Here is a 21291-nt window from a genome sequence, read left to right on the forward strand (position 1 = left end):
TAAGCACATGTATGGAGTGAAGGTGGTCCCAATTTTATAGCAGTGTGTTACTGTATATGCTGTACACTCATTGATGCTGGAGACAGTGTGGATCTTGTGATTATTACAAAGGAAGATTGGTGAGGTTCCATGGTCCTCTCGTCGTGGCTCCTGCAGCATAGCCTATGCTACGTCTTCCAATCATACAATAACAGAATCTACTATATCCCAACAACGCCTGTAACATATTCAAGATGGGGTGTCGATCGCGAGGTATTTGTATATGTATCCACCAACGCCTTACAGAAAATCATACATATAGCGCCGAAAGAAACTCAAGGCTGGCAATGGTTCCCCCAACGGTTCAAGGGCATTACACTATGCCATATATCCTCTTCGCAATGAAATAGCATGTGAGACCGAAGACAATCAGCGAGGCAGTGATGCACCAAAACCAGTTCAGGTTTTCTATATCCTGTCCAGGGACCAGGCCTACAACAATTGTCAGTAAGGTCGAACGATATGTAGGATCATGTAAAACTCACAATTCATTCCCCAAATACCAGTGACAACGTTCATCGGTAAGACAATAGTACCCATCACGGTCAGTTTTCCAAGAATGTCAGATGTCTTCTCTTGCCGTTCGTTCATTCGAATGTTGATCTGTGCGAGGTAATTGCTATGCGCGCGAGATAGCAGGCTGTTCAATGTTAGAATATGGTTGTAGACGATGGAACCAGCCGCTAGACTACTTACTTTTCATAATGACTCAGGTTAGATGTCATGGTCACGATATGATCTTGGATATCTCCCAGATACAATCCAATCTCGCTCCTGGGCGCCACATCCCACTGCTCGTTGCACCTCTTCGCAAAACCCTTGATGACATCGGCTTTGTTACCTAAGAGGCGATAAAGGCTCATCACCTTCTTTCGACACTCGCCCACTCGTCGCAACATGTCTCTGCCACTATCCTGCCCTTCTTTCGTTCCCGTATCGCCCTTTTCGTAGAACGAACTTCCGTACGGGTACGGGAACGATTTGGATTTCTTTGCCTCCTGCTCATCTTCGCCAGAATGCAAACGCAATATTGCCTCGTCAATGTCGTCAACGTCTTCTTCGATGCGCTGAATGAGAGGTGCATATGCGTCCGTAATATCGTCGATAATACCGTACGAAATCCAATCAGGGGATAGAATCAGGTAGTCTTGAAGTTGGCGAATCCGGCGCCGTACGTTGGCTGGATGAGGCGTCATTGAGAAGTGGAAACTGATGACTCCTTCGCGGAAAACAACGACATATAGATTCACGGGTTCGAGATAGTCCTCGCTCGTTTCATCCTGCTCAAAAGTCCGGTAATTTATGAAGTAATAGTGCTTGAATAGTTCCACCTTTTCACGGGCTTCCTGCATCAGTATGTCTTCTGCCGTCAAAGGATGGATACTGAACGCCTTCGAGATGACCTTCATCTCGGCATCTGTGGGCGATAGTACATCGAGCCAGAAGGCTGGCCTGGGGCCATATCGTTTTGGTTTTTCCTGGTCTGGTTTGGGTGTGGTGGAGCCGGCAGCTGGGGTGCTCGAGCGCGTTTGTTCGCCTGAGGAGTGCTGTTTGATGTGATCCACCCTGGAAGAGGGTCGCAAGCCGGCCTTAGAGTTGCCGTTTAAGGTGCTATCCCTCGTCAGTGGCGCCAATTCTTCTTCGTCCGTCTCATCGTCACTGCTGTCCTCAATCACTGGTGGCTCAGGGATGAACAAGTCTCTGAAAGTCTGGCCGGGTTGTACAAGTTCGCTGATCGTTTGGCTGTGAACCGTATTGTCGAATTCCTCGTTGAAATAGGTGAATCGGTAGGGCGCATCGTCGGCTTCACGGTGCCAACTATATTTCTGCGGCCTGAGGCGGCCACCGACCATGAGCGGCTCGCTGACCTTTCGCGTTCGAAGACCTTCCATCGTGCGTTGTTCTTTCTCCTCACGCGACCATGACTCTAGCACACCTAGATCCGGCCAACGCCTACGACGGCGGCGGCGAGGCTCCTCGCTCTCTGGACGATGTAGATAGTCCTCTGGTCCAATCTCCGACATGCCTTCCAGTGGAAAGCAAACATCCTCGGCCGCTTGGAGTGCCGTCATGCGCCGGCGGAACTCACTCGGGCCCTTTGGAGAGGAATGCGAAGATCCAGAGTATTTTCCTTGCCCAGACTCTTCATCTATGTCAATGAGGACATCGCGCGACCGATTGCGGTTGGTGTCATCTGATCTGCTACGTTCGACATCAGCCGTGAGCATGACATCGTCAAAGCCAATATTGGGCCCGATGACGGGGCTTGCGGGTACGGAGGGAGGATTATTGACATCGTAGTCGTCGAGGTTCGTTTGGGAGTGGTGTGAAGTGAATGCGGGTCTGCGGTGGTTGATGCTCGATGTGCTGCCACGCCGCGCCCGGCCAGCGCTCGAGGGTGCGCTCAGCCCCCCATAACTGCCACCACCTCGAACATCGCGTTGGGATGAGCTCATCAAGGGGGTTTGGTCGTTTGTGTTTCCGCCATCGTCGTCTTCGCTATCCGATTGGGGCTGCTGGCGCGAGAGCTTCGATCGAAGGCCGCCGGTGTGGGGAGAGGATCGCAATTGAACGCTCTGCCGGCGAGCCTGAAGGAAAGTCTGGTCCCGGTGGTCGAGTAATGCCTCGCTCTCTAGACTCGTATTGCTGTGATTCTCGGTCAGGCGGTAGAAGCTCGAGCTTGCTGGGTTGTTCGCGAGACTCGGCCGCTCTTCTTCCGCTTCATCATCCGCGCCAATGGCCGCAGCGGTGGTTGCAAAGGATTGTCTTCGATTGCGACGTTTCTTCCCACCGCGGTGCTTTCGTTTCTTGGCCTGTCCGGATGTTGTTCCAGCGGTAGCGGACTGGGCTGCATTGTCATGGCTGTTATCTTGCGAGGCGGCTGAAGCGCCTGCGAGAGACGAGTGCGGAGGGATTGCGCTGGGCCGAGGCGAGTTGGCAGCCATTGGTGCGCGGGATGTGGGAGGAGGTGATGATGGAAGAGGAGGAGTGTAAAGGGAGGAGAGGGAGAGTATGAGTATGTGCACTGTCCGTGTCTTGAATCCCAGTACCCAGTAGCGGGTAGAGTTTGAGATCAGAGTCAAGTCATTTACGGAGGGTCAACGTCATCATCCACCAGTTCCCTTCAAAGGTCCATGCACTCTTCATTCCTTGGCAATATCCTCCACCTCAACTCCTACAAACGTATACGAGATAATATCTGACTCATATCCTTAACCTTCATCTACCTTTATCTTACCTTCAAACTCCCCAATCCAAGATTTGTACATATCTCTTAACGGAGTGGGAAATCATCTAACCAGTTGCTGCACGGAATGGCGATCGGGTCCTCAACAATGGTTGCACGCGCTCTCTTACTCGATCTGGACTGAAGCCACTTTCGAAAGGCCAATACTTGTGGACACTAACAGGTACTAGATATCAAGGATACCAGCAAGTAATCATCAATTTAGTCGTAACCCTACTACAAAAGCGGTATCTACTTGTACTCGCTAGTTGACCTTCTCCTAACTCGTCGGAGCTTGGTGACTATCCGTTGCAGTCTAGCTTTGGCACATGCAATTCATCCAAATGCCATTCAGACACACCACCGTTGAGTTATCATTCAATTTGCATTCAATTCTACAGATGGTGGGGGTCGAAAATTTCCGTTGAGGTCAAACTTCCTCAATTATTCTTCTGCTTCGTTATGGAGTGCTCAAGAGTCAAGGCGGACTCCGCGATCTAATTCACAAAGTCCGGCGGCCTAGTTATCATATTGAGAATTCGCTCACGCAAACTACTCCCAATTATTTACTCGTCGGATATGATTTAGCAATGCATGAATAGATAATTACCTACCGGAAACGAAGCATATATGCTTGCACACATACGAATACCGTACAATTGGCTCACGCATGCATAACGCCTACGGATTGAAAATTTGCAGAAAACATCACGCGCATAAAGAAAACCACAGATGGCATATAAGATACCACCTCTTGGCGAAAGCTTACTCTTCCTTTTCGATGAATAAACAACTACCTGAATTTTTAAACTTGGAGAGAAAATCGCTCTTCATTGAAAAAGCATCTGCAGATATTGAACATGCACAACAGAATACCTATGCATTGAACATGTTTAAGACCACTCATTTTGGTAATGCATCGCTTGATTGGATCGATTCCTTCCAATCGAAGAGCAGTCTTCGTAATATTTCATCTCGAAATTTCATCTCGAAATTTCATCGATATATATGTTATGTAGGCCATCTATGTATACCTACCTTACTGATGATATAAAAGGCCAAAGTCCAGTTCCTAAAAGACAAAAGAGAACGCCATAAATTCCCAAAGACCAAACATAACGTTGCTAACCCAGTCCCTTTGTGGAGTATTGGGATTTAATTTACTAACAAAAACCCTCGAAGACAAGAGGGAATTCATCAGAACGACCCTCTAAACAGCGATATGCTGGAACCTGCCCTTCGAGTCCTGCCCACCCAAGCCCTTGACCCCTTCGAACGCCTTCGCTGGAGACGGCCTTACGGGCGTCTTGCTCGCCTGGCCTGGCAACGTCCTGGTCCCCGGATATGGCTGCTTCTTGTCGTTCTTGACGGCGTTCGTCTCCTTAGGAGGCACGAACGGCTTCGACTGGCCCGGTTTCACTGCCGTCTTCTTCTCCGTGGGATACGCGGTGCCCCCGTATGGCTTAGGCAACGAGTTGGATTGTTTCGTGTCGGCAGCAGCGGCTTTAACGTTGTTCAGCGGCTGCTTCGACGTCCCTGCTTGGGGCTTCGCCTTGGTGCCGTAGGGCTGGTTCTCTGGAAACGGTTTCGGCAGTGCGTTCTTCTTTTTCTTTGCTGCACTTGCTCCTGTTCCTGCTCCTGCTCCTGCTCCTGCTCCTGCTGCGGGCCCGTTGGCGATCTGCTTCACGGCTGCTACTTGTTTCGTTGGCGCTGGGGGTGCCTTCTTCGCGCCTATGGGCGTCTTGCTGGTCGGGCCCGCGATGGCCTTGGTCTTTGTGGTTGATGCTGATGCTGCTGGACTCGAGTGCGAGCGTTTGAGCGCGGGCTTGCGGGCTGTGGATGGGAGTGCCTTGCCGGATGGTTCGTACGTCTGGCCTGTAATCGCTGTGCCGTAGTTCGATGCTTTGCGTTCGATACCTGTGTGGGTTTCGCCACGAGATCAGTCTTGTGCTTTTGTCTTGTGCTTTTGAATGTGGGACGGTGAAGAGCGGATGAGAAAAGACATACCAGTGCCAATGCTACGACCTGAGTTCTCGATCAAGTCGCCGGCCTTGATCAACGCGTTACCTGCGTATCCTCCTGCGGTGCGGGTCCCGGCCTCGACGAAGCCCTCCACGCTGTTCCAGAGGATGTTCTGGATGAATCCTGCCATTGCTTCTATTTACGCCTCTATCAAAGACTCTCCTCTTTCTCGGTAGAAGATTTGACCTCAATGAGGTGCTGGTTGCTGGTATTTCCTATGGAATGGCGAGATGGACGTGGAATATGGGGTGGATGTGGTGTAAGTCGGCAAGGCGTGAAGATTGGATGGATGTTACGATTGCATGTATGAGTGATGGAAGATTTGCACACTCGGATGTGCCACAAGAACCTCGACAAGATCCTGTTTTGGGTCTGGGTAACACATGGGAGGGATTAGGGATTGGCTTGTTGGTCGTCCATTAGCCACCCGTTGGGTCGATCTCATGTTCCCTGATCGATCGCCCCCGCAATGATGACGTACCTGGAGCCACATTCACAGGACCCACGGGAACCCTGGATTCGACAGGGATGGCCGGATCTCGATTCTAGAATTCTGGAACTTACGAGGTAGTCCGTATTTACTGTACCTCGTACGAAAAGGTGCTGGTACTCGCGGTTCGAGAGGAGGCAACTGCACGGTGCTAGATGCCTACTCTAACTAAGATATAAAACGAAGAAACATCTTGAAATATTTTACATTTGACCTGATGTGGTCGAATCCTTGCTACTATATCATCCGTATGCTCTCATATCACCATGCCCTACCCTCTATCGCACCAACAAAAATTATCAATGTCCAATGGCTATCCTGCCGAATGTAAATACAGGTATCTTATGAAGCAAAGCTTTAAAGCTAAGATGCGCAAAATATACTGTATGCGCTATGAAAGATGTCAATTGCACCACAAGGTCTTTTGCCCATGTCAATCAAGGAACGGGTTTCTTGACTGGCGTTTTCACCGTACTGGGTGTCTTTGGGCTATTCACAGTACTCGGCTTGTTGTTGACACTTGTCTGTAGTTGGGTTTTCTTCACTGGCGGTCGGGAATTGGTGCTCTGCTGTGCAGCGGGCGTCTTGCTTGCTGGTGGCTGTTGCTTTTTCACAGCATCCAAAGACCTCGGCGTCGATGGAGATGCTGCTGGCACTTTCGTACCGAGCGGTGACTTTTTCGCCTGCTGCGCTCTACCAGTCTTTGGCTGCAGTGTGATGTCTCCGCTTGGTGAGATCTTGATAGGTACCCCCGATGAAGTCATAATAGTTGTGCCTTTTTTGGCCTGAGCTTCCTCAATCTCGTCCTTTCCCAGTTTGATGACGAGTCCGTTCTTGGTGACAATTGTCCCCGTCTTCTTGGCTTCTTCAACCTGCGGTTTTGGTATTTTGATCATAACCCCAGAACTTGTCATAACCGTCTGGGTTGGGCCTGTGGCAGCAGCCGCCTTTGTCTTAATCGGAGTGGGCGTTTTCTTGACTGTGCCTGCTGGTTTTCTGCTAGTATTTGGTACGGTTGCGGTGCTCTTTGGTCTTGTAGGCAGCCTGTTTGATGCCTTTGATGGCGCATTTGGTGGCGCTGTAACAGCTGGAAGCGCCGTGCTGGCCCTTCTCAACCCGCCAGGCATCATGCCATTTTTGAGAGCAGTCTCTTTGACCAATTTCGCAAGATTTTCTTGAGTCAACTGGTGGCCTTTGCCCTGGCTTTGAGGTCCTTTAGCCTGCATGGCCCCTATCTTCGAAGCACTTTCGATCAACTTTCCTATTTCTTCAGGGCCTGGAAGCCCCGTCACCTCTATTTCGCCCCCCGCTAATATGGCCTTCATGTTCTTCTCCAGGAATTCCATGCCGCCAGGTCCAAGAATTTCATCTGGTTTTGCACCGTAGGCAACTGTCAGTGCCATCATCACACTACTGATCGGCGCAAAAATCTTGATGAACTCATTCCAATTGCCAGACTTGACCTCTGTCTCAATGGTGATGGCCGGGCGTGGAACGCTACGGAGACTTTGACTTCCAGAGCTTCCCATGTCAAGATGTTCCTTCCAGAAATCTTCGGCGGGAAAGCGATTGTTTCGGCGGAAGTATTCAAGCATGTAATCTTTCTCCCTCCATCGGTTGCGCAGCCATACTTCGAAAGCTTTGGTATTCTTGATGGGAATATCGTCGATATGGAAGCGTCGCCAGTGCATGTTGACAGACTTGGGAGGTCGGCCCTCAAAGAATGACGAGCGAAGGGTGAAGATGTCTTGACCAAATTGTCCATCAGGGACACCTTCATACGCGATCGTGCAATCATACAACCATTTCGTTGTGTCCTCAAGCTCGTTCAGGCAGAATCGCAGGCCCGTACTGCGGGGCAGAAGTTGATGCTTCATATCCTTCAGTCCGTTCTTCTTGGCCCACTGTTGGCTTTTCTCTCGAGTCGAAGCAGACAGATTGGTTCCCTCGGGAAATATGATCAACCACATGGGATCATTGGGTTTGTTGAGTTTGGAAAGGTGTTGTTTGAATGTCCGCTCGTCTTGTTCCCATTTCCGCGAGAGGAAGATGAAGTTGTAGAATTGTGCACCCCATCCAATTATGGGTATGTGTTTGAGTGACTCCTTGAGGATTATGTAGACGAAGCCATGCATGTTGTTGGTGTAGGCAATCCACCAGAGGTAAAGCCAGTCAGTGTAAAGCTAATCTATTAGTTCACGCTGTCTTTATTCATTAAATGATGATGATGATGGTTAAGACTTACCTGATGATTTGCCATGAGAAGTAGGCGATCCTCAAACTTACACTCTAGACTTCCATCTGGCTTCCTGGTCAATTGGCCAAGCATGCTGGAATCGCCGCTCACGCGCACGACTGTCGGAGCCCACCATTGCGTCAAGCAAGTAATGAGGACAGCAAAACACTCTTTAGTGTAGGCCATGTAGCCTTCATAGAAGACAGGATCGATTAGCTTCAAGGGCGCACCCAGCAACTGCGATGCGCTTATGGCCAACACGCCGCTGAGAAAAGTGGAGGCGAGCGTGAATGCGCGCTCAGCCTGAGTGAGTTCGCCATGCCTTGGAGGTCCTGCAGGGTGGTTCTCAATGTTCTGCTTGGAGACGCGGAGGCCAGCACCTAGGTCGTCTTTCTTCTTTTGCATAGCGGGCGACATGATGATGGATGAGGAGTGTGAAGCTGTAAGCGCAGGCTCATGAAGAACATGGCCCGCCCAGTGCGACAACTAATCTATGATAGTAGTTATCAATCAAAAGAGAAGTGACTAGCAGGTATGAGCACCACTATTCTTGGAGGATAGTACAAAGTAAGCTAGGTCGTGGTGGAAGAAGGTGTTTGTTTTATTGTTGTAATGGTAAGGCTATGTGCCGGAAGGCGCATCGTGGACCTTGTATCACCGTTCGCTACGAGTACTCGAGGAAGGCTCGAGTACTTCTGAGAGCATTACTACAATAAGGGAACGGGGAAATGTGGCGGACTAGGGGGCAAGGAATAAGAAGACCAGATTCAAGGCAAGGGAGTATGGGAATTGATGTGGTTGGGGGTTGGGGTTTGGGGGACGAGAGGGGAAATGCCATCAGGATCAAGATCGGATCGAAGGGGGTATGACGTCGCTCTTGTCCCGCGTCAACTGCCAACTTTTGTCGTCTCCCCCAAAGATCCCCATCATCTTCAACAACTTTCCCACCTTTTTGTTCCTATTTCCTATTCATCCATCGATTACCTGTCGCACTGTCCTCCTGCACGTAAAACCAGCCTTTCCCGGATTTCCTGATTCCGAGTCACCTCCAAGCCTTACTATAACTACAACTATACCTATTATAACAACTACTCCTGTTGCCACCATATAGAACGGGTTCCTACCACACACCTAGATACAGACCTACCCAAACGACCCTTTTCTCAATCTCACATCTCCTCCAAAATGCCTGCGTCGGTAGCATCCGCTCCCGTCAACCGAACCTCCACCAAGACGGCAGCCTCGAGGACAAAGAAAGCGGGTGCTGCTAAGTCTTCGTCCAAAGCCGTCAACGGCGCAACCAACGGTGCTGTACACCACTCGCCCTATGAGATCATGGCCTCGAGAATCGCAAACCGCGTGGCAGAGATGGCCGAGAACTACACGTTCGTCGAGCGAGAGAAGTACGTTTGTGAATCCCCTGGAGATGACAACGATAGTGGCACTTCTTGCATTCGTCTCTCCAAAGCTTCTCTTATTATTACTGACACTTCTCTAGGCCTCAACCCCGACAAAATGGACAATCGCCAGCGCCTCAGCAGCGCAAGCCTCCGCGGAAGCTCGAGGTTCGACTGCCTCCAACTGGACAATCCCCCACCAACATCACCTTCTCCGCGCCATTCCTAGACAACACCCTAACCAAGCTCCTCACCCTCCAGAACAGGATGTTGAAGGTCAGCAACGACATCGCAGCCAGTGAGGATGTAGACGAGATCACCAAACAAGAGCAGTTCGCACAGAGCGCAGAGCTGTCGCGTATCATAGCATTGATCTGCGCAGAGAAGGCCAGGCAAGGCGCATAAAGAGGGAATTTTTACACCGCGTCCCTTTTTTAGTCCTATCTTTCCGGCAATCCCATACGGCGGCTCCCTGAATTGTGAGATATTTTCTTGGCCACGGTGGGCGTTTATGAAATGTTCCTCGTCTCCTCTACCCCTGGGAATGTGATTCGATCTATATTTCAACTTTCCGTACCTTGGTTCGAGTCTCTATTTTCTTCTCTCATTATATTTTTATCATATCTGGTACGGCACCGTCACACAGTACGGTTATAGCAGTCACGGCACAGCAACGTTATCCCTTTACTTCTCTATTTCTTCTTTCGCGGTACGGAACTATGGAATTCGGCGTAGGGTAAAGGAATGAAACAATAACACGGGATGTATGTATGATTAGCACAGCACAGCACGAGATATTGGGAAGAGAAAAAAAGCATAGCTTTCCTCGAAAACCTAAAACACCTGAAGACTCTCTTTATTTCCATCTTACTTCGTGACGGATGACCCCAACTTGATGCCGGAAAATAACAGTGACGATGGACAGTCCGTCCTATCTCTTCATAGCCTATTCCATGACCACTGTCTATGCTGCAGTGCACAGGAGACGAGCTCCAATACACACCCACACCAACGCTCTTCTTACCCGCTCCGAAAGCGATGATATGACTCCACAACACTCATCGTTTCCTCTCATCCAGCAGACCCCTGGCCTTTAAGTCGCGAATCCGCTCATCCTCCTCCCTACGTTCCGCCGCCAACCTTGTCCTCCACCAAAAGTAGAATCCGTACGCGCCTACAATGAGGCAGTCAGTCAATCAATCGATCACTCGTTTTCCAGACATACCCAACACCATAGCAATAATCCCTCCAAACATGACGCCCAGCTCGTGGCCCAGCGAGCTCGCATCGTGGTACTGCACCTCGGACGCGCTGAGGCCGGCACGTGGGTTGAGCTCGCCCATCTGCTCTTTTTTCCCTTCTTGCTTCTCTTGATCGTGCCGGCGGTTTAATGTACTCGGTTTTTAGTTTTTTTTTTTGGTTCGGGGGTTATGGAGGTGGTGGGGATTGCATGGAATAGTTTCTCATGAAGGGGGACGACGCATAGAGATGACGAAAGACGAGACGTGGAAGAGTAGAGGTAATGTGACTTGTTCAAAATAACGAAGCTTAAATAGCGAGCGAATGGAAGGGAGTAAGTTCAAAAGCGCTCGCTGTGGGATGGAGCTGAGTTGGGCTGAAGCATGAGTCTCATGTATCTCATATGTGCGTTTATGACTGTGCAAGAATCGTATGAATGTAAATGTAGATAGATGAAGAAAAAAGGCAAAAGGAACATCAGCCTTATTGGGTTTCTTTCACATTAAAACCCAACATGCCACAGCGTTTGACGTCGAGGAACGATCGATACGATAAGCTCCGATGCATCAACGGTGGCGGGGTGCACTTGGCGCAACTTGGCGAGTGAGGGGGAAAGGAATAAAGGGGTTTGATGATGCTATCGTGAAGCTCTGTTGCTTTAACTACCCGCCATTTAGGGGTGTTTGTAAGGTTTCGAGGGCTCAGATTTCATGTTCATATCATGGGAATATGTGGGGTAGCTTTTAGGTCGGTATGGGATGATTTCGTATTTTGACTACCCAATTATGGAAACCATACCGTATTGATAATACATGGTTAAACGTGTGTTGATTCCTTGAATTCTCATGAAAATGAGACCAAGTCGACATACGGGCATATCATGCAACCACTTCCCACGTTTCCTTCCCTGCGTCCAGTAATTGCTGTAGTGATGACTGAACGGCACAGGATGACCCTCGATGTTGTCCATACAAAAATCTCACTTCTTCATCTTAGCAGCCTGTTCTTCCTGTGCGCGCATGGCCGCCCTGGCACTTCGCGATCCTCCCAGCTTCGGTCCTTTCGGATGCTCTTTGGCGCCCTTTGCGTTTGGCGGAGGTGCGGCCCTGCGATGGCGATTCTCTATGGATTCGAGGAAATCGAGCCGGAACTGCTCAGCAATTGCATCGTCGGCGTCTCGGTTCGGATCCGTAGGCTTGGGGGCGGGTTTTGCTTCTTCGAAGTACTCCACTATTGTAGGGTTAGCATCATAAATATAGCTAGCAACAGATATAACGTGGTCCACCCACATTTCGACTCTCGGAGCACAGCTTCGACCATGGCGTCTCGCCGAATATCTTCGCTGTTGCGCCGTTTCTGCCAGCGCTTCCTCGGCTTCCCGTCCTTCCCTAGGCGGACCTTGCCTTGGGGTTCTTCTGCGTCTGGTTCGACATGGCCCTCCAGGCGCCGTCGAGCTTGTTCTGTGCGTTCAATGTTCTTCGCTGTGGCCTCGGGCCCAAGATCAATCTCCATCAACTTGCCATGGCCCGCGGCTAATCGTGGGTCAGTAGTCGTAGTCGGTCTCTGGCTCTGTCCCTTCTCCTGGTCGCCCTCCGACGTGGGACCAAGACGACCAAGAAGCTTCTGCAAATGGTCCGGAATCGGCCAGCCGTACTTGCGATGGTTCTGCTCAGCAAGGCGCGCTTCTACATATTCCGCCCTACCCCATTAGCGTTCGTTCATTGCAACATTGATCGATGCAGCGATGCGCCTTGGGATGAGGTGCTGTGAGGTTTGCGCTGTACCCATTGAATGACTCACATCTGTTGGTCTTCCTTTCCGACCACCTGTCCGGTCTGTGCGACGAAGCGGTCCACATAGGGGGTCTCGTTTCTGGGCTGCAGGTCCTGTTGCTCGACGTGGACGAGCGCATCGCTCTTCTGTTCTGCTTTGCGCGCGGCCTCGCGGAGGCGGTCATGTGGCCTCCTACGATTTCGAAGGATCTCTTTTAAATTCGGAACGTCTTCGTGGTTATCGTGGTCGTGGTCGTTCGACTGTCCGTTCGATGTCTGGACAGTCGTCGCGAGGTGGTCTGAAGGCGCATCATCATTATCGGCAAGGGTGCTTCGTCGCGGGTGTGCGAGCTTGCGGCGCTTGAATCGGACAGGCGGTGCTGTAGTCTCTCCCTCCATGCCGTTTCTTGGGTGGTGTAGGAAATAGTGTAAAGAGGAACTAGACTTGGTCGCGTGTGAAGATTAATGATAGAATATATGGGGATGATCGTCGGTTGGTTCCGAGGCACAGCCCAGATACGGAAACAGGCACGCAGGGCATCAATAGGCGAGAACTGCCGTTTGTACAAGTACCTAGAACTAGAGTGCTAGGTAGATATCAATAACAGCCTCACCTCAATCCCTTTGCCTGGCTTGCCAGAATCAATTTAGCCATTGGTTTATGATATAGTTAGGACCTCTTAGAAATACAAGTAGAATCAAGCCTTGAAAGGTTTCCCATTCGTCTCGTGAAGATTCCATAGTTCAACTGATTCTCAAATGCTTCTTAATAAACCATCAGAATACTTGTCGCTCCACCACCAAATGAAGTAGAGCAACAGCATGTCATGATTCAAACCACAAACACCTACAGTTGGGTTAATTGCAGGCCAACATGGAAATTCCATGCTGATTTCTTCTCTGAGATCGTCTACAATAGCAATAGCTAATTTCAATTCCTCAGTCCAGAATATCATGTTAATGACCATTGCATCTTCCTTCCCACTTGGCCTATTATGGATGGAATAGTTTCTAGGGTACGAAGCACTTATGTGGCTTATGAGCGCGCAGCGTGTGTATAGACTGGTGCAAAGTCCATCTCTAAAGTACCAATCCCAATGGTTATGAAATATCCCTTTCCCACTTCACGATCATGGACCCAAATCCGACAGCCTCTCTCTCAATATGATGATGATCGCCAGCGCCTGTTATAAATACTTGTACGCTATGCTGCGAGTAGGCCCGTCTTTCTGCTGCCTGCAAGCCAACATAGTCAACACAGCACGTTTGAACAAGCGAATCACCCGTATCAAACCACCCTCTATGCCTTCATCTGTCGATCCATTTGTCGATCCATGACTCGCGCACACCCTCCCCCAAAAGAAAGACTCGAAAGCAACAGGCAGCAAACCTTTCAAAGTCTCACACTTCCTCTGCCGTCTCTTTCACCGCCCCGCATGTCGCCGACTTACATAGTCTACACTGCACTAGGCATCGTATGCGACGCGGGACGCTATGACACGACTGGGGCGCTAAGGAGATGGGCAATGGTAAACCATGTCAAGATCACCTTGGTGGAGATTGGGGTTTTGTATGTTTTGCGCTGTAGGTTTTTATTTAGCATAGACTCCGTACGGAGTATTGAGGCGTTGAAGTTGGGTATGAGATAATCAGAGTATGATTATGGGAGCTTGATGATAGATGCATGTACTGATATATTTGGAGAAAGCGTGAATGAACGATATGGCCCAGTTGTTGATTTGCTTGTCATGTGAACCCCGAAGAAAAAAAATCCCCGTCAAACTGACAAGACATGCCCGCGTCGCGGGAAGCGAGCAATGTGCGAGCAAGGTAGTACTTAGTAGGTTTCACGAATTGTGTGGATATGAGTTGTCATACCCATCAGCGTATGGAGCCTGAAGTAACAGCGGTGATCCTTGCGGGTTTGTGGACTGAGCCACGACAAAATGTTCGTAACCTCATAGCATCTACTACGAATTATGAAGGACTGTTGTACTATTTGGGTCGCGCGAGATATGACTACCGGGAGACGAGTGTGGGATTTCTTGTCAGGTTTCTTGTGATCATGAATATTCATTATTGTATTGTGTTTGTGTTGTGCTATTGGGTATCTAGGGAAAGGATTTGGGGGAGAAAAAAGCAAGACTAAGCCAACGGCGCCTGTACAAATCAAGACGTATCAAAAATGACTTCGCAGTTTTCCTTTGCCTTAGATGATTTAATATAGTAGATGGTTGCGTAGATGGTTGCATAGATGGCTGCATCAATCTGTTCCTCCTCTTCACGTTATCGTCTGATAGTGTCTCTCCAATGGGTCGCGCTTCAGACGAGCCGCTCATTTGACCTGCACCACATGGCCATTGCCATTGCCAGGGGCCGGGATCGGCGCCCCGTTCGTATGGATGGGATGCTGCTGGTAGTAATACTGTTGTCCTCCGTTCTGCGGAGCAGCGAACTGCGGCTGGCCTTGCTGCTGCACTGGGTAGTAAGGCTGCGGGGCGTAGGGGTTGGGCTCCACGTTGTCGACGACCGAGGACTTGAAGACGGGAGACGCCGCGATGGAGAGCAGCAGCGACCAGGACGCAACCCAGAAGATGTAGCGGATGTACGTGAAGGCGATGTAGACGTCGCGGGAGAAGTTGTCCACGTCTGGGAGGTACGTGCCGTCTTCGATGAGGTTGATCAGTACCCAGATGAACATGCTAACGTACAACCCTATGATCTGGGCAAAGAGGTTCTGTGGGGGGAACGTTAGATTACAATGTAGTGGAAGAGAGCGAGTTGATATTGGGATACTTACGCCCGTGGGAATCTTGCGAGAGCGCATGGAGACAAGCGACATGATTGCAAGGACACCTCCGGCCGAAACAGTCACCAGATAGAATACAAAGTAGGCAATGTCGAGCTTATTGGCCTCCTCTGATAGCAATGGCGCACTCTCGATCCGACCGGCTTCGCTCGCGGCATAGTAGTTGTAGGACCAGAGACCGGTCAGAGCAACGGTCAAGATACCCATGAAGCCGAGGACCACGTAGTTCACGATTCTGAGGTAGCCCGGAGTGTTGTTCAAGTGCTGGTGCAGGGCCTTATTAACGGTGTAAAATACCAGCACCAACAGAAGGTAGAGACTGAGGGAGTAGAAGATATTGAAGACCAGGACCCAGTACATATAGGTGAGGGGTGGAGTTGTGCTGCACTCCAATAACATCGTTCCCACAATCATCAAAGATGTTGCGCTGGTCAAGGTTGTCAGTCTACTGCCGAATTCATGGATTGATATATACGTCTGTATCATGTTCAGACGGTAACTTACAAGAAAGCAGACCAGACGGATCCCAAGAAGAGGGGTCCGATAAGGATGGTTGCGCCGGGCAACTTCTTCACCACCTTCGAACGAGCGACGATGAGCCCGAGGAGAGCTACCCAGAGGAGGCAATAAGCGACGAACACCTCAATGCGGGTCGTGTAGTAGCCATAGTAGCCGTCGGTACTGAATGGGTGAGGGCAACTTGCGCTGGCACTTGAGCCGAAGCTTGAGCCTCCTCCACCGCGTCTTGGAGCCATCTCGGAATGGTGTCAGATGGGGTGTCAATGGGAGAGAATGGTGATGAAGAAGAAGAAGAAGACGAGGCGGATAGGGCTCATTTAACCAATTCAAACATGAGTCTTAGATTTTGCGATCGCCTTGGCCCATAATTATACAGTATGCATCTTATGTGGTGGAACGACGGTGAATGGCTGGGATGGGATGAGATGGGGTAGAGTCGGGGGAGTTGTGCCCTATTTTTACGCACACACCACCATCACCATTTCCACCACACGTGCTGGGGCTAGATGAGCATTGTAAGGCAGCTCGTATTCCTCATGCACATCGCGATCCATCAAGCGAATCACGTATGGGGTCCTTCCACGGTCTGGCTCGAATGGCTTTTTTGCCGAAGGATGACTGGCTCTCGGGATGGCTGGGCGATGCAGGCGATGGGGGCCGGAAGTCGACAAAGTAATGCACTTCTAATTTCATTACTTCGGCGACCCTGGCACCTGGCAGCCTGAGGGTTTGAATGCGAGAATTGCGAGAATTGCGAGAGACGGACATGGATTGTATTGTTGTATGATAGAAGATGAATGGTTAGGTTGAAGCAGCTTGTTTGATGAAGCGACGGGTGGGCCGTTGTATTTGCTTTTTTGTTGGATACCTGGGCTGAAGTCACTGGACGACACATTTGCTAGTTATGGCTTATGCTGTTCCTGGGGCTGGTACTAGGTAGCAAGTACCTACCCTAAGAGTCCGAAGAGCAGCCACCTGCACGGCACCAAGCCAGATAATTTGGTGCTTAAGCCTTGACGTACCTAAATGCTGCTAGATATATGAAGCATCGTATGCATTTGTATGCAATGTATGCGAATAATAATTCTCCGACAGTTGTGGCCAATTTTTCCAAGCATTTCTTATATCTGGACTATGCATGTCTGTACGGAGCACCTAGTACAAGTACATACATTCCCCCGCAATGCACTGTAGACCGCAGTGATCGTACCTGCATTTGCCTTTTCAAGGTGTGGCACAACACCACTTGCGCTGCCAATACAATGTAATTATATATTCGACAGTAAGCTTTAAGATGAAGGCGAACTATTTTGTATAGTTGAATCCAATAGGGAGTTGGTAATGCATTTTACTATGGAATACAAGTAGGATGTTATCGATAAAGGTACTGCGGCTGCGGGTGGCACAAGGGACGGACTGACGAAAACGTTACAACCAAGGGCTCAGCGGATGTCATACACCCACCAGGTACTCCGTACACCCCAAATGTTTTCACTTTCTACCCCTACGACAACAGCGTTCTCATCTCAACTCAACATTGCAATTCGGTCATCTGGCCCTTGGCAATGACCGTTGATGAGCAGCGCATCGCAACCCACCCGCCAGATGTCTCCGACCCAGATATGACGTCGCCATTACTGGCAAACAGCGGGTCAGCAATGTCACACGCGTTCAGCGGGCTCTCAGAGCGTCCACCCCAGGGCAGTGAGGGCTCTTGGACACCGGAAACTTTGGACGAGGGCATCGATGTCATCCAGAAAGATGGCCCTGGCGATCGCGATCCCGAACGTAGGCACGCGAGTATACAGCTAGTCGTCCAGGAGCCTCACAAGAGCGGTCGATACATCTTGACCGACGACGATCCAGAGTTTCGCAAGATCATGCAGTCGGGCATAGAACGGGAGGCTGCAAAGCTCAATGGAAAGGCTCCGCGAAATATCCGAGACCTGGTCTTCAGGCATCAATTCACCACCTTCGACCGACAGAACCCTCGCGCCTCACAGTCGCCCTTCCATGGCTTCTTTACACTGTTCTGGCTGGCCATGGCCTTATTGCTGGTCAAGATCGCTGCTCAGAACTACAAGAATATGGGATCCGTATTTGGAAGAGCTGAGATCCTACATCTGATGGTGGACAGAGACCTGGTGCTTCTGCTAACAACAGACGCCATCATGTGTCTTGCAACAAGCTTCGGCTTCTTCTTGCACAAGGCCATTGCGCACGGCCTACTCACCTGGAGTGGTTCAGGGTGGGTGATACAGTCTCTGTATCAATTGGTCTTCACCGTCGGCTTCATATGGGTATGCTTCCATCGGGAGTGGCCTTGGACGCATAATGTCTTCATCGTCATGCACGACCTTGTGCTCCTGATGAAGCAGCATTCATATGCTTTCTCTAACGGCTACTGTATGTTCTAATCCTCACACCATCTGATACTACCGAACTAAAGCTAACAACCACTAGTATCACAAGTATATCGTCGGAAGACTCTTCTACTCCAGAAACTTCAACAACTCGAGGACATGGAAGCTCATGACAGTCCCACAGCATCACATGCCGGAACTTCAATCACCACAGGTCTAGATGATCGCGAAGACAGCAGCACCCTGCGTCACAGACCTAGCATAGGCCTCAGGTGCTCCACCAATCTGACTAAGGAACAGTCTGAGATCGCTACAATGGCGGAAGCAATGGAAAGTGGAGACCCGCTGGACATAGATCAGATCCATCTGTTCAAGCGCGTCATTCACACAGAGATCACTTTTCTCGACGAAGACCTGCGCGGCAAGTGCACGAAGGCAGGCAACTCCTATCCAAATAATCTGACCTTCTACAACTTCGCCGAGTGGATCTGCCTACCGACTCTCGTCTACGAACTCGAGTATCCACGCATCGAGACCATAAACTGGTGGTACGTCGCAGAGAAGTCTGCCGCCACCCTGGGCGTCATTTGGATCATGATCATAATCTCGCAAGCCTACATCTACCCTGTCGTTGTCGAGACGGTAGGCCTAAAGCAGTCGGGCATCAGCCTCGACGAGCGCTGGAAGGAATTCCCCTGGGTGGTGTCGGACATGCTGTTCCCATTACTCCTAGAACAACTGCTCGCCTGGTACGTGATTTGGGAATGTCTTCTCAACGTTCTCGCCGAGCTCACGCGGTTTGCGGACCGCGGGTTCTATGGCGACTGGTGGAACGCGGTCTCATGGGACCAGTACGCACGCGACTGGAACCGGCCGGTACATGCGTTCCTCCTCCGCCACGTCTACCACAGCTCGATATCGGCGTTCCACCTCAGCAAGATGGGCGCGACGTTTGCGACGTTTCTACTCAGCGCCGTGGTGCACGAAGTCCTCATGTTCTGTCTATTCAAGAAGGTGAGGGGTTATCTTTTCGCAAGCCAGATGAGCCAGGTGCCTTTAGCGGCATTGAGCAGGACGAGATTCCTAAAAGGGAGACAGACATTGGGGAATGTCATGTTCTGGCTGGGTTTGTTCATTGGGCCAAGCGTCATCACTAGTCTGTATCTCATCGTGTAGCTTTATGTACAACACCATGATGCTAGCATGCATCGCATTGTTATCACATTGCAAGAAAGGTTAGGAAAATTAGTGCCTCTCAGAAGAGGCTTTCATTCGAGCAAATTTCTATGTTTTTGATAGTATCTTTAGCCTGCACTACACTGTATGGATGTATGCATACAAAATACAAACAAACAAACCTACAGTCTGGACCCTGTTGACGTCATCACTACCTTCCGTCCCACCGCAGACTTCCGAGTCCTGGCGTGACCTTGACCTTGACCTCCCCCATGTTATTTGTTCCAACTACCAGCAATTCCAGCCGAACGACGGCCAATCCGATGAATCGCTGAGCTCCACTCTCGGCAGCCAAAACCTGGATGTACTGATCTAACGGCTCTCCTCAAGCTTGGTTCCAAAGTGGGGAAGGAGAACAAAAGCAAGACAGGTTTGGATGATAGCTCCGGCCAATAACACACAAATACTGGGGAGCTTAAACAAGGCTTCTAGCTTGCTCTTCGATTCATAACGTCTTTTTCCTTCCCACGAGTAAACTTCCTCAACATCTCCTCGCATTACCTTTTTCGAGAATCTGCAGAGGTGCTGATAGGCTTCGGCCTGGAGAAGAATCGCATCGCATCGCATCAAATCGCATAACCTCACGACGACATCAATTACACATCCTACTACCCTACTACCGACCAAAACATCCACAATGTCCACCAAATCTTCCTCCAAGCCCGGCACAGGATTCCTCACATTCAACTCGCTCCCACCCCGACTCTGGCTCACCGGGCCCTCCCCACACCCACCAGAGAAACAGCTCCTCTACTGGAAAGAAGAAGGCTACGACGTCACCTACCTACCCTACACGCCCGACGACCAAGCGAGCTACACCCGTGCGCTGAAGAGCCTACACGACGACCTCGAGCTCGGCGAAACCTACGCGATAGTATGCTACGGCGCGGCCGCAACCGCGGTGCTCAAGACGGCCCAGAAGCCGATGCCCAAGTGCTGCGCAATCGTCGCGTTCTACCCGTCCGTGCTGCCTGACCCGCGGCACAAGTTCCCGTCGCTGCTGCAGGTCGTCGTGCACGTCGCGGGGCTGGAGCAGATCTCGCCGCCGGCGGAGCAGTGCGCGTGGCGGTGCTACCGGTACGAGAAGGGGCGGGTTGGGTTCGCGGACCCGGAGGGCGACGAGTTCGAGGAGGTGGAGGCGGGGCTGGCGTGGAGTCGGTCGCTGGCGTGCGTGCGGAGGGGGTTCAAGATGGAGGAAGACGTCGAGGAGGTCGCGGATAGGGCGTGGAGGGCGAAGTATGAGGGCGACCCCGATGCGTCTGATGTCGGGGCCGCGGCGGTGGTGACGAGCATGACGCAGGATAGTCCGCATGTGACGATCTTCCCGACGCTGGAGGGCGGGGTGGGGAGGAAGAAGCTGAATGAGTTTTATAGGGAGTATTTCATCCCCAGTGTGATTGACGATTTCGACCTGAGGCTCGTGTCGAGGACGGTCGGGGTGGATAGGGTGGTGGACGAGATGTTGGTGTCGTTCACGCACACGGACGACATGGACTGGATCCTGCCTGGGGTGGCGCCGACGAACAAGCGCGTTGAGATTCCGATGGTGAGCATCGTGGCCGTCCGCGGCGGCAAGCTCGTCTCCGAGCACATGTATTGGGACCAGGCGTCGGTGCTGGTGCAGGTCGGATTGCTCGACCCCAAGGTGGTTCCCAAGAAGTTCAAGAACGGAGGGTTCGACGGTACGGAGTTGAAACGATTGCCGGCTGTGGGTGTCGAGGCAGCCATGCAATTGCTGGATCCGCAAGAGAACAGGTATAATGAGCTGCTTCGAGAGAGTGGGCTGGTCGGACCTTCGACGAATGGTTTGAACGGAGCGAATGGTGCGTGAAGGACTAAAGGATAGGCGTTTCGATCTGAAGGCTTCTAGGGTAATATGCTCTAGAAGAAGAAGTAAAAGGGGTTTTGTGAATTTTTAGCACTTCAGCGCTGCAGTCTTTTGT

The 21291-nt window shown here is 50.8% G+C and overlaps 10 protein-coding genes across 10 annotated transcripts; 4 read left to right on the plus strand and 6 right to left on the minus strand.

Moving 5' to 3' along the window:
- Positions 1-16: 16 nt before the first annotated feature.
- BU24DRAFT_497903 (cora-domain-containing protein) lies at positions 17-3255 on the minus strand. Its single transcript, XM_033534308.1, has 3 exons — positions 736-3255; positions 525-679; positions 17-471 (listed from the first exon to the last, which is right to left on the minus strand). The coding sequence occupies exons 1-3, from the start codon at positions 2982-2984 to the stop codon at positions 353-355; spliced, it is 2523 nt and encodes an 840-aa protein (XP_033376782.1). The 5' UTR covers positions 2985-3255; the 3' UTR covers positions 17-352.
- An 820-nt stretch (positions 3256-4075) lies between these two features.
- Positions 4076-4403, plus strand: BU24DRAFT_96958 (uncharacterized protein). The gene has a single exon (XM_033534846.1). The coding sequence runs from the start codon at positions 4155-4157 to the stop codon at positions 4317-4319; it is 165 nt and encodes a 54-aa protein (XP_033376783.1). The 5' UTR covers positions 4076-4154; the 3' UTR covers positions 4320-4403.
- Positions 4398-5854, minus strand: BU24DRAFT_96945 (uncharacterized protein). Its single transcript, XM_033534845.1, has 3 exons — positions 5769-5854; positions 5273-5691; positions 4398-5182 (listed from the first exon to the last, which is right to left on the minus strand). The coding sequence occupies exons 2-3, from the start codon at positions 5415-5417 to the stop codon at positions 4476-4478; spliced, it is 852 nt and encodes a 283-aa protein (XP_033376784.1). The 5' UTR covers positions 5418-5691; positions 5769-5854; the 3' UTR covers positions 4398-4475.
- Positions 5855-8553, minus strand: BU24DRAFT_96944 (acyltransferase-domain-containing protein). Its single transcript, XM_033534844.1, has 2 exons — positions 8023-8553; positions 5855-7960 (listed from the first exon to the last, which is right to left on the minus strand). Exons 1-2 carry the CDS (start codon positions 8428-8430, stop codon positions 6215-6217), a joined length of 2154 nt encoding a protein of 717 aa, XP_033376785.1. The 5' UTR covers positions 8431-8553; the 3' UTR covers positions 5855-6214.
- Positions 8554-8928: 375 nt separating this feature from the next.
- BU24DRAFT_403039 (uncharacterized protein) lies at positions 8929-10256 on the plus strand. Its single transcript, XM_033525553.1, has 2 exons — positions 8929-9416; positions 9512-10256. The coding sequence occupies exons 1-2, from the start codon at positions 9199-9201 to the stop codon at positions 9813-9815; spliced, it is 522 nt and encodes a 173-aa protein (XP_033376786.1). The 5' UTR covers positions 8929-9198; the 3' UTR covers positions 9816-10256.
- Positions 10257-10283: 27 nt separating this feature from the next.
- BU24DRAFT_497907 (uncharacterized protein) lies at positions 10284-11163 on the minus strand. The gene is made up of 2 exons (XM_033534309.1): positions 10636-11163; positions 10284-10584 (listed from the first exon to the last, which is right to left on the minus strand). The coding sequence occupies exons 1-2, from the start codon at positions 10751-10753 to the stop codon at positions 10469-10471; spliced, it is 234 nt and encodes a 77-aa protein (XP_033376787.1). The 5' UTR covers positions 10754-11163; the 3' UTR covers positions 10284-10468.
- A 233-nt stretch (positions 11164-11396) lies between these two features.
- Positions 11397-12914, minus strand: BU24DRAFT_429304 (uncharacterized protein). The gene is made up of 3 exons (XM_033529705.1): positions 12450-12914; positions 11939-12348; positions 11397-11879 (listed from the first exon to the last, which is right to left on the minus strand). The coding sequence occupies exons 1-3, from the start codon at positions 12818-12820 to the stop codon at positions 11629-11631; spliced, it is 1032 nt and encodes a 343-aa protein (XP_033376788.1). The 5' UTR covers positions 12821-12914; the 3' UTR covers positions 11397-11628.
- A 1842-nt stretch (positions 12915-14756) lies between these two features.
- BU24DRAFT_468868 (uncharacterized protein) lies at positions 14757-15985 on the minus strand (the record flags this gene model as incomplete). Its single annotated transcript, XM_033532558.1, has 3 exons — positions 14757-15158; positions 15222-15657; positions 15735-15985. The coding sequence occupies 3 exons, from the start codon at positions 15983-15985 to the stop codon at positions 14757-14759; spliced, it is 1089 nt and encodes a 362-aa protein (XP_033376789.1).
- Positions 15986-17407: 1422 nt separating this feature from the next.
- Positions 17408-19288, plus strand: BU24DRAFT_360289 (MBOAT-domain-containing protein; the record flags this gene model as incomplete). The annotated part of the gene is made up of 2 exons (XM_033524096.1): positions 17408-18155; positions 18213-19288. The coding sequence occupies 2 exons, from the start codon at positions 17408-17410 to the stop codon at positions 19286-19288; spliced, it is 1824 nt and encodes a 607-aa protein (XP_033376790.1).
- A 536-nt stretch (positions 19289-19824) lies between these two features.
- BU24DRAFT_97001 (dienelactone hydrolase) lies at positions 19825-21276 on the plus strand. The gene has a single exon (XM_033534847.1). The coding sequence runs from the start codon at positions 19986-19988 to the stop codon at positions 21177-21179; it is 1194 nt and encodes a 397-aa protein (XP_033376791.1). The 5' UTR covers positions 19825-19985; the 3' UTR covers positions 21180-21276.
- The last annotated feature ends 15 nt before the right edge of the window (positions 21277-21291 follow it).

The sequence above is a fragment of the Aaosphaeria arxii genome, assembly GCF_010015735.1.
Source record: "Aaosphaeria arxii CBS 175.79 unplaced genomic scaffold BU24scaffold_18, whole genome shotgun sequence".
NCBI lineage: Eukaryota > Fungi > Ascomycota > Dothideomycetes > Pleosporales > Aaosphaeria > Aaosphaeria arxii.

Excerpts from the sequence above, each read along its gene's own strand:
- BU24DRAFT_497903 (XM_033534308.1), bottom strand. The coding sequence starts at position 2,984 with ATGGCTGCCAACTCGCCTCGGCCCAGCGCAATCCCTCCGCACTCGTCT. Across the intron at positions 680-735 it reads AACCTGAGTCATTATGAAAA|CCTGCTATCTCGCGCGCATA; the intron begins GTAAGTAGTCTA and ends AACATTGAACAG. Across the intron at positions 472-524 it reads TGGTATTTGGGGAATGAATT|GCCTGGTCCCTGGACAGGAT; the intron begins GTGAGTTTTACA and ends CAATTGTTGTAG.
- BU24DRAFT_96958 (XM_033534846.1), top strand. The coding sequence starts at position 4,155 with ATGTTTAAGACCACTCATTTTGGTAATGCATCGCTTGATTGGATCGAT.
- BU24DRAFT_96945 (XM_033534845.1), bottom strand. The coding sequence starts at position 5,417 with ATGGCAGGATTCATCCAGAACATCCTCTGGAACAGCGTGGAGGGCTTC. Across the intron at positions 5,183-5,272 it reads AGGTCGTAGCATTGGCACTG|GTATCGAACGCAAAGCATCG; the intron begins GTATGTCTTTTC and ends AAACCCACACAG.
- BU24DRAFT_96944 (XM_033534844.1), bottom strand. The coding sequence starts at position 8,430 with ATGTCGCCCGCTATGCAAAAGAAGAAAGACGACCTAGGTGCTGGCCTC. Across the intron at positions 7,961-8,022 it reads TTCTCATGGCAAATCATCAG|CTTTACACTGACTGGCTTTA; the intron begins GTAAGTCTTAAC and ends CTAATAGATTAG.
- BU24DRAFT_403039 (XM_033525553.1), top strand. The coding sequence starts at position 9,199 with ATGCCTGCGTCGGTAGCATCCGCTCCCGTCAACCGAACCTCCACCAAG. Across the intron at positions 9,417-9,511 it reads ACGTTCGTCGAGCGAGAGAA|GCCTCAACCCCGACAAAATG; the intron begins GTACGTTTGTGA and ends ACACTTCTCTAG.
- BU24DRAFT_497907 (XM_033534309.1), bottom strand. The coding sequence starts at position 10,753 with ATGGGCGAGCTCAACCCACGTGCCGGCCTCAGCGCGTCCGAGGTGCAG. Across the intron at positions 10,585-10,635 it reads GATTATTGCTATGGTGTTGG|GCGCGTACGGATTCTACTTT; the intron begins GTATGTCTGGAA and ends GCCTCATTGTAG.
- BU24DRAFT_429304 (XM_033529705.1), bottom strand. The coding sequence starts at position 12,820 with ATGGAGGGAGAGACTACAGCACCGCCTGTCCGATTCAAGCGCCGCAAG. Across the intron at positions 12,349-12,449 it reads GGAAAGGAAGACCAACAGAT|GGCGGAATATGTAGAAGCGC; the intron begins GTGAGTCATTCA and ends CTAATGGGGTAG. Across the intron at positions 11,880-11,938 it reads TGTGCTCCGAGAGTCGAAAT|TGGAGTACTTCGAAGAAGCA; the intron begins GTGGGTGGACCA and ends ACCCTACAATAG.
- BU24DRAFT_97001 (XM_033534847.1), top strand. The coding sequence starts at position 19,986 with ATGTCCACCAAATCTTCCTCCAAGCCCGGCACAGGATTCCTCACATTC.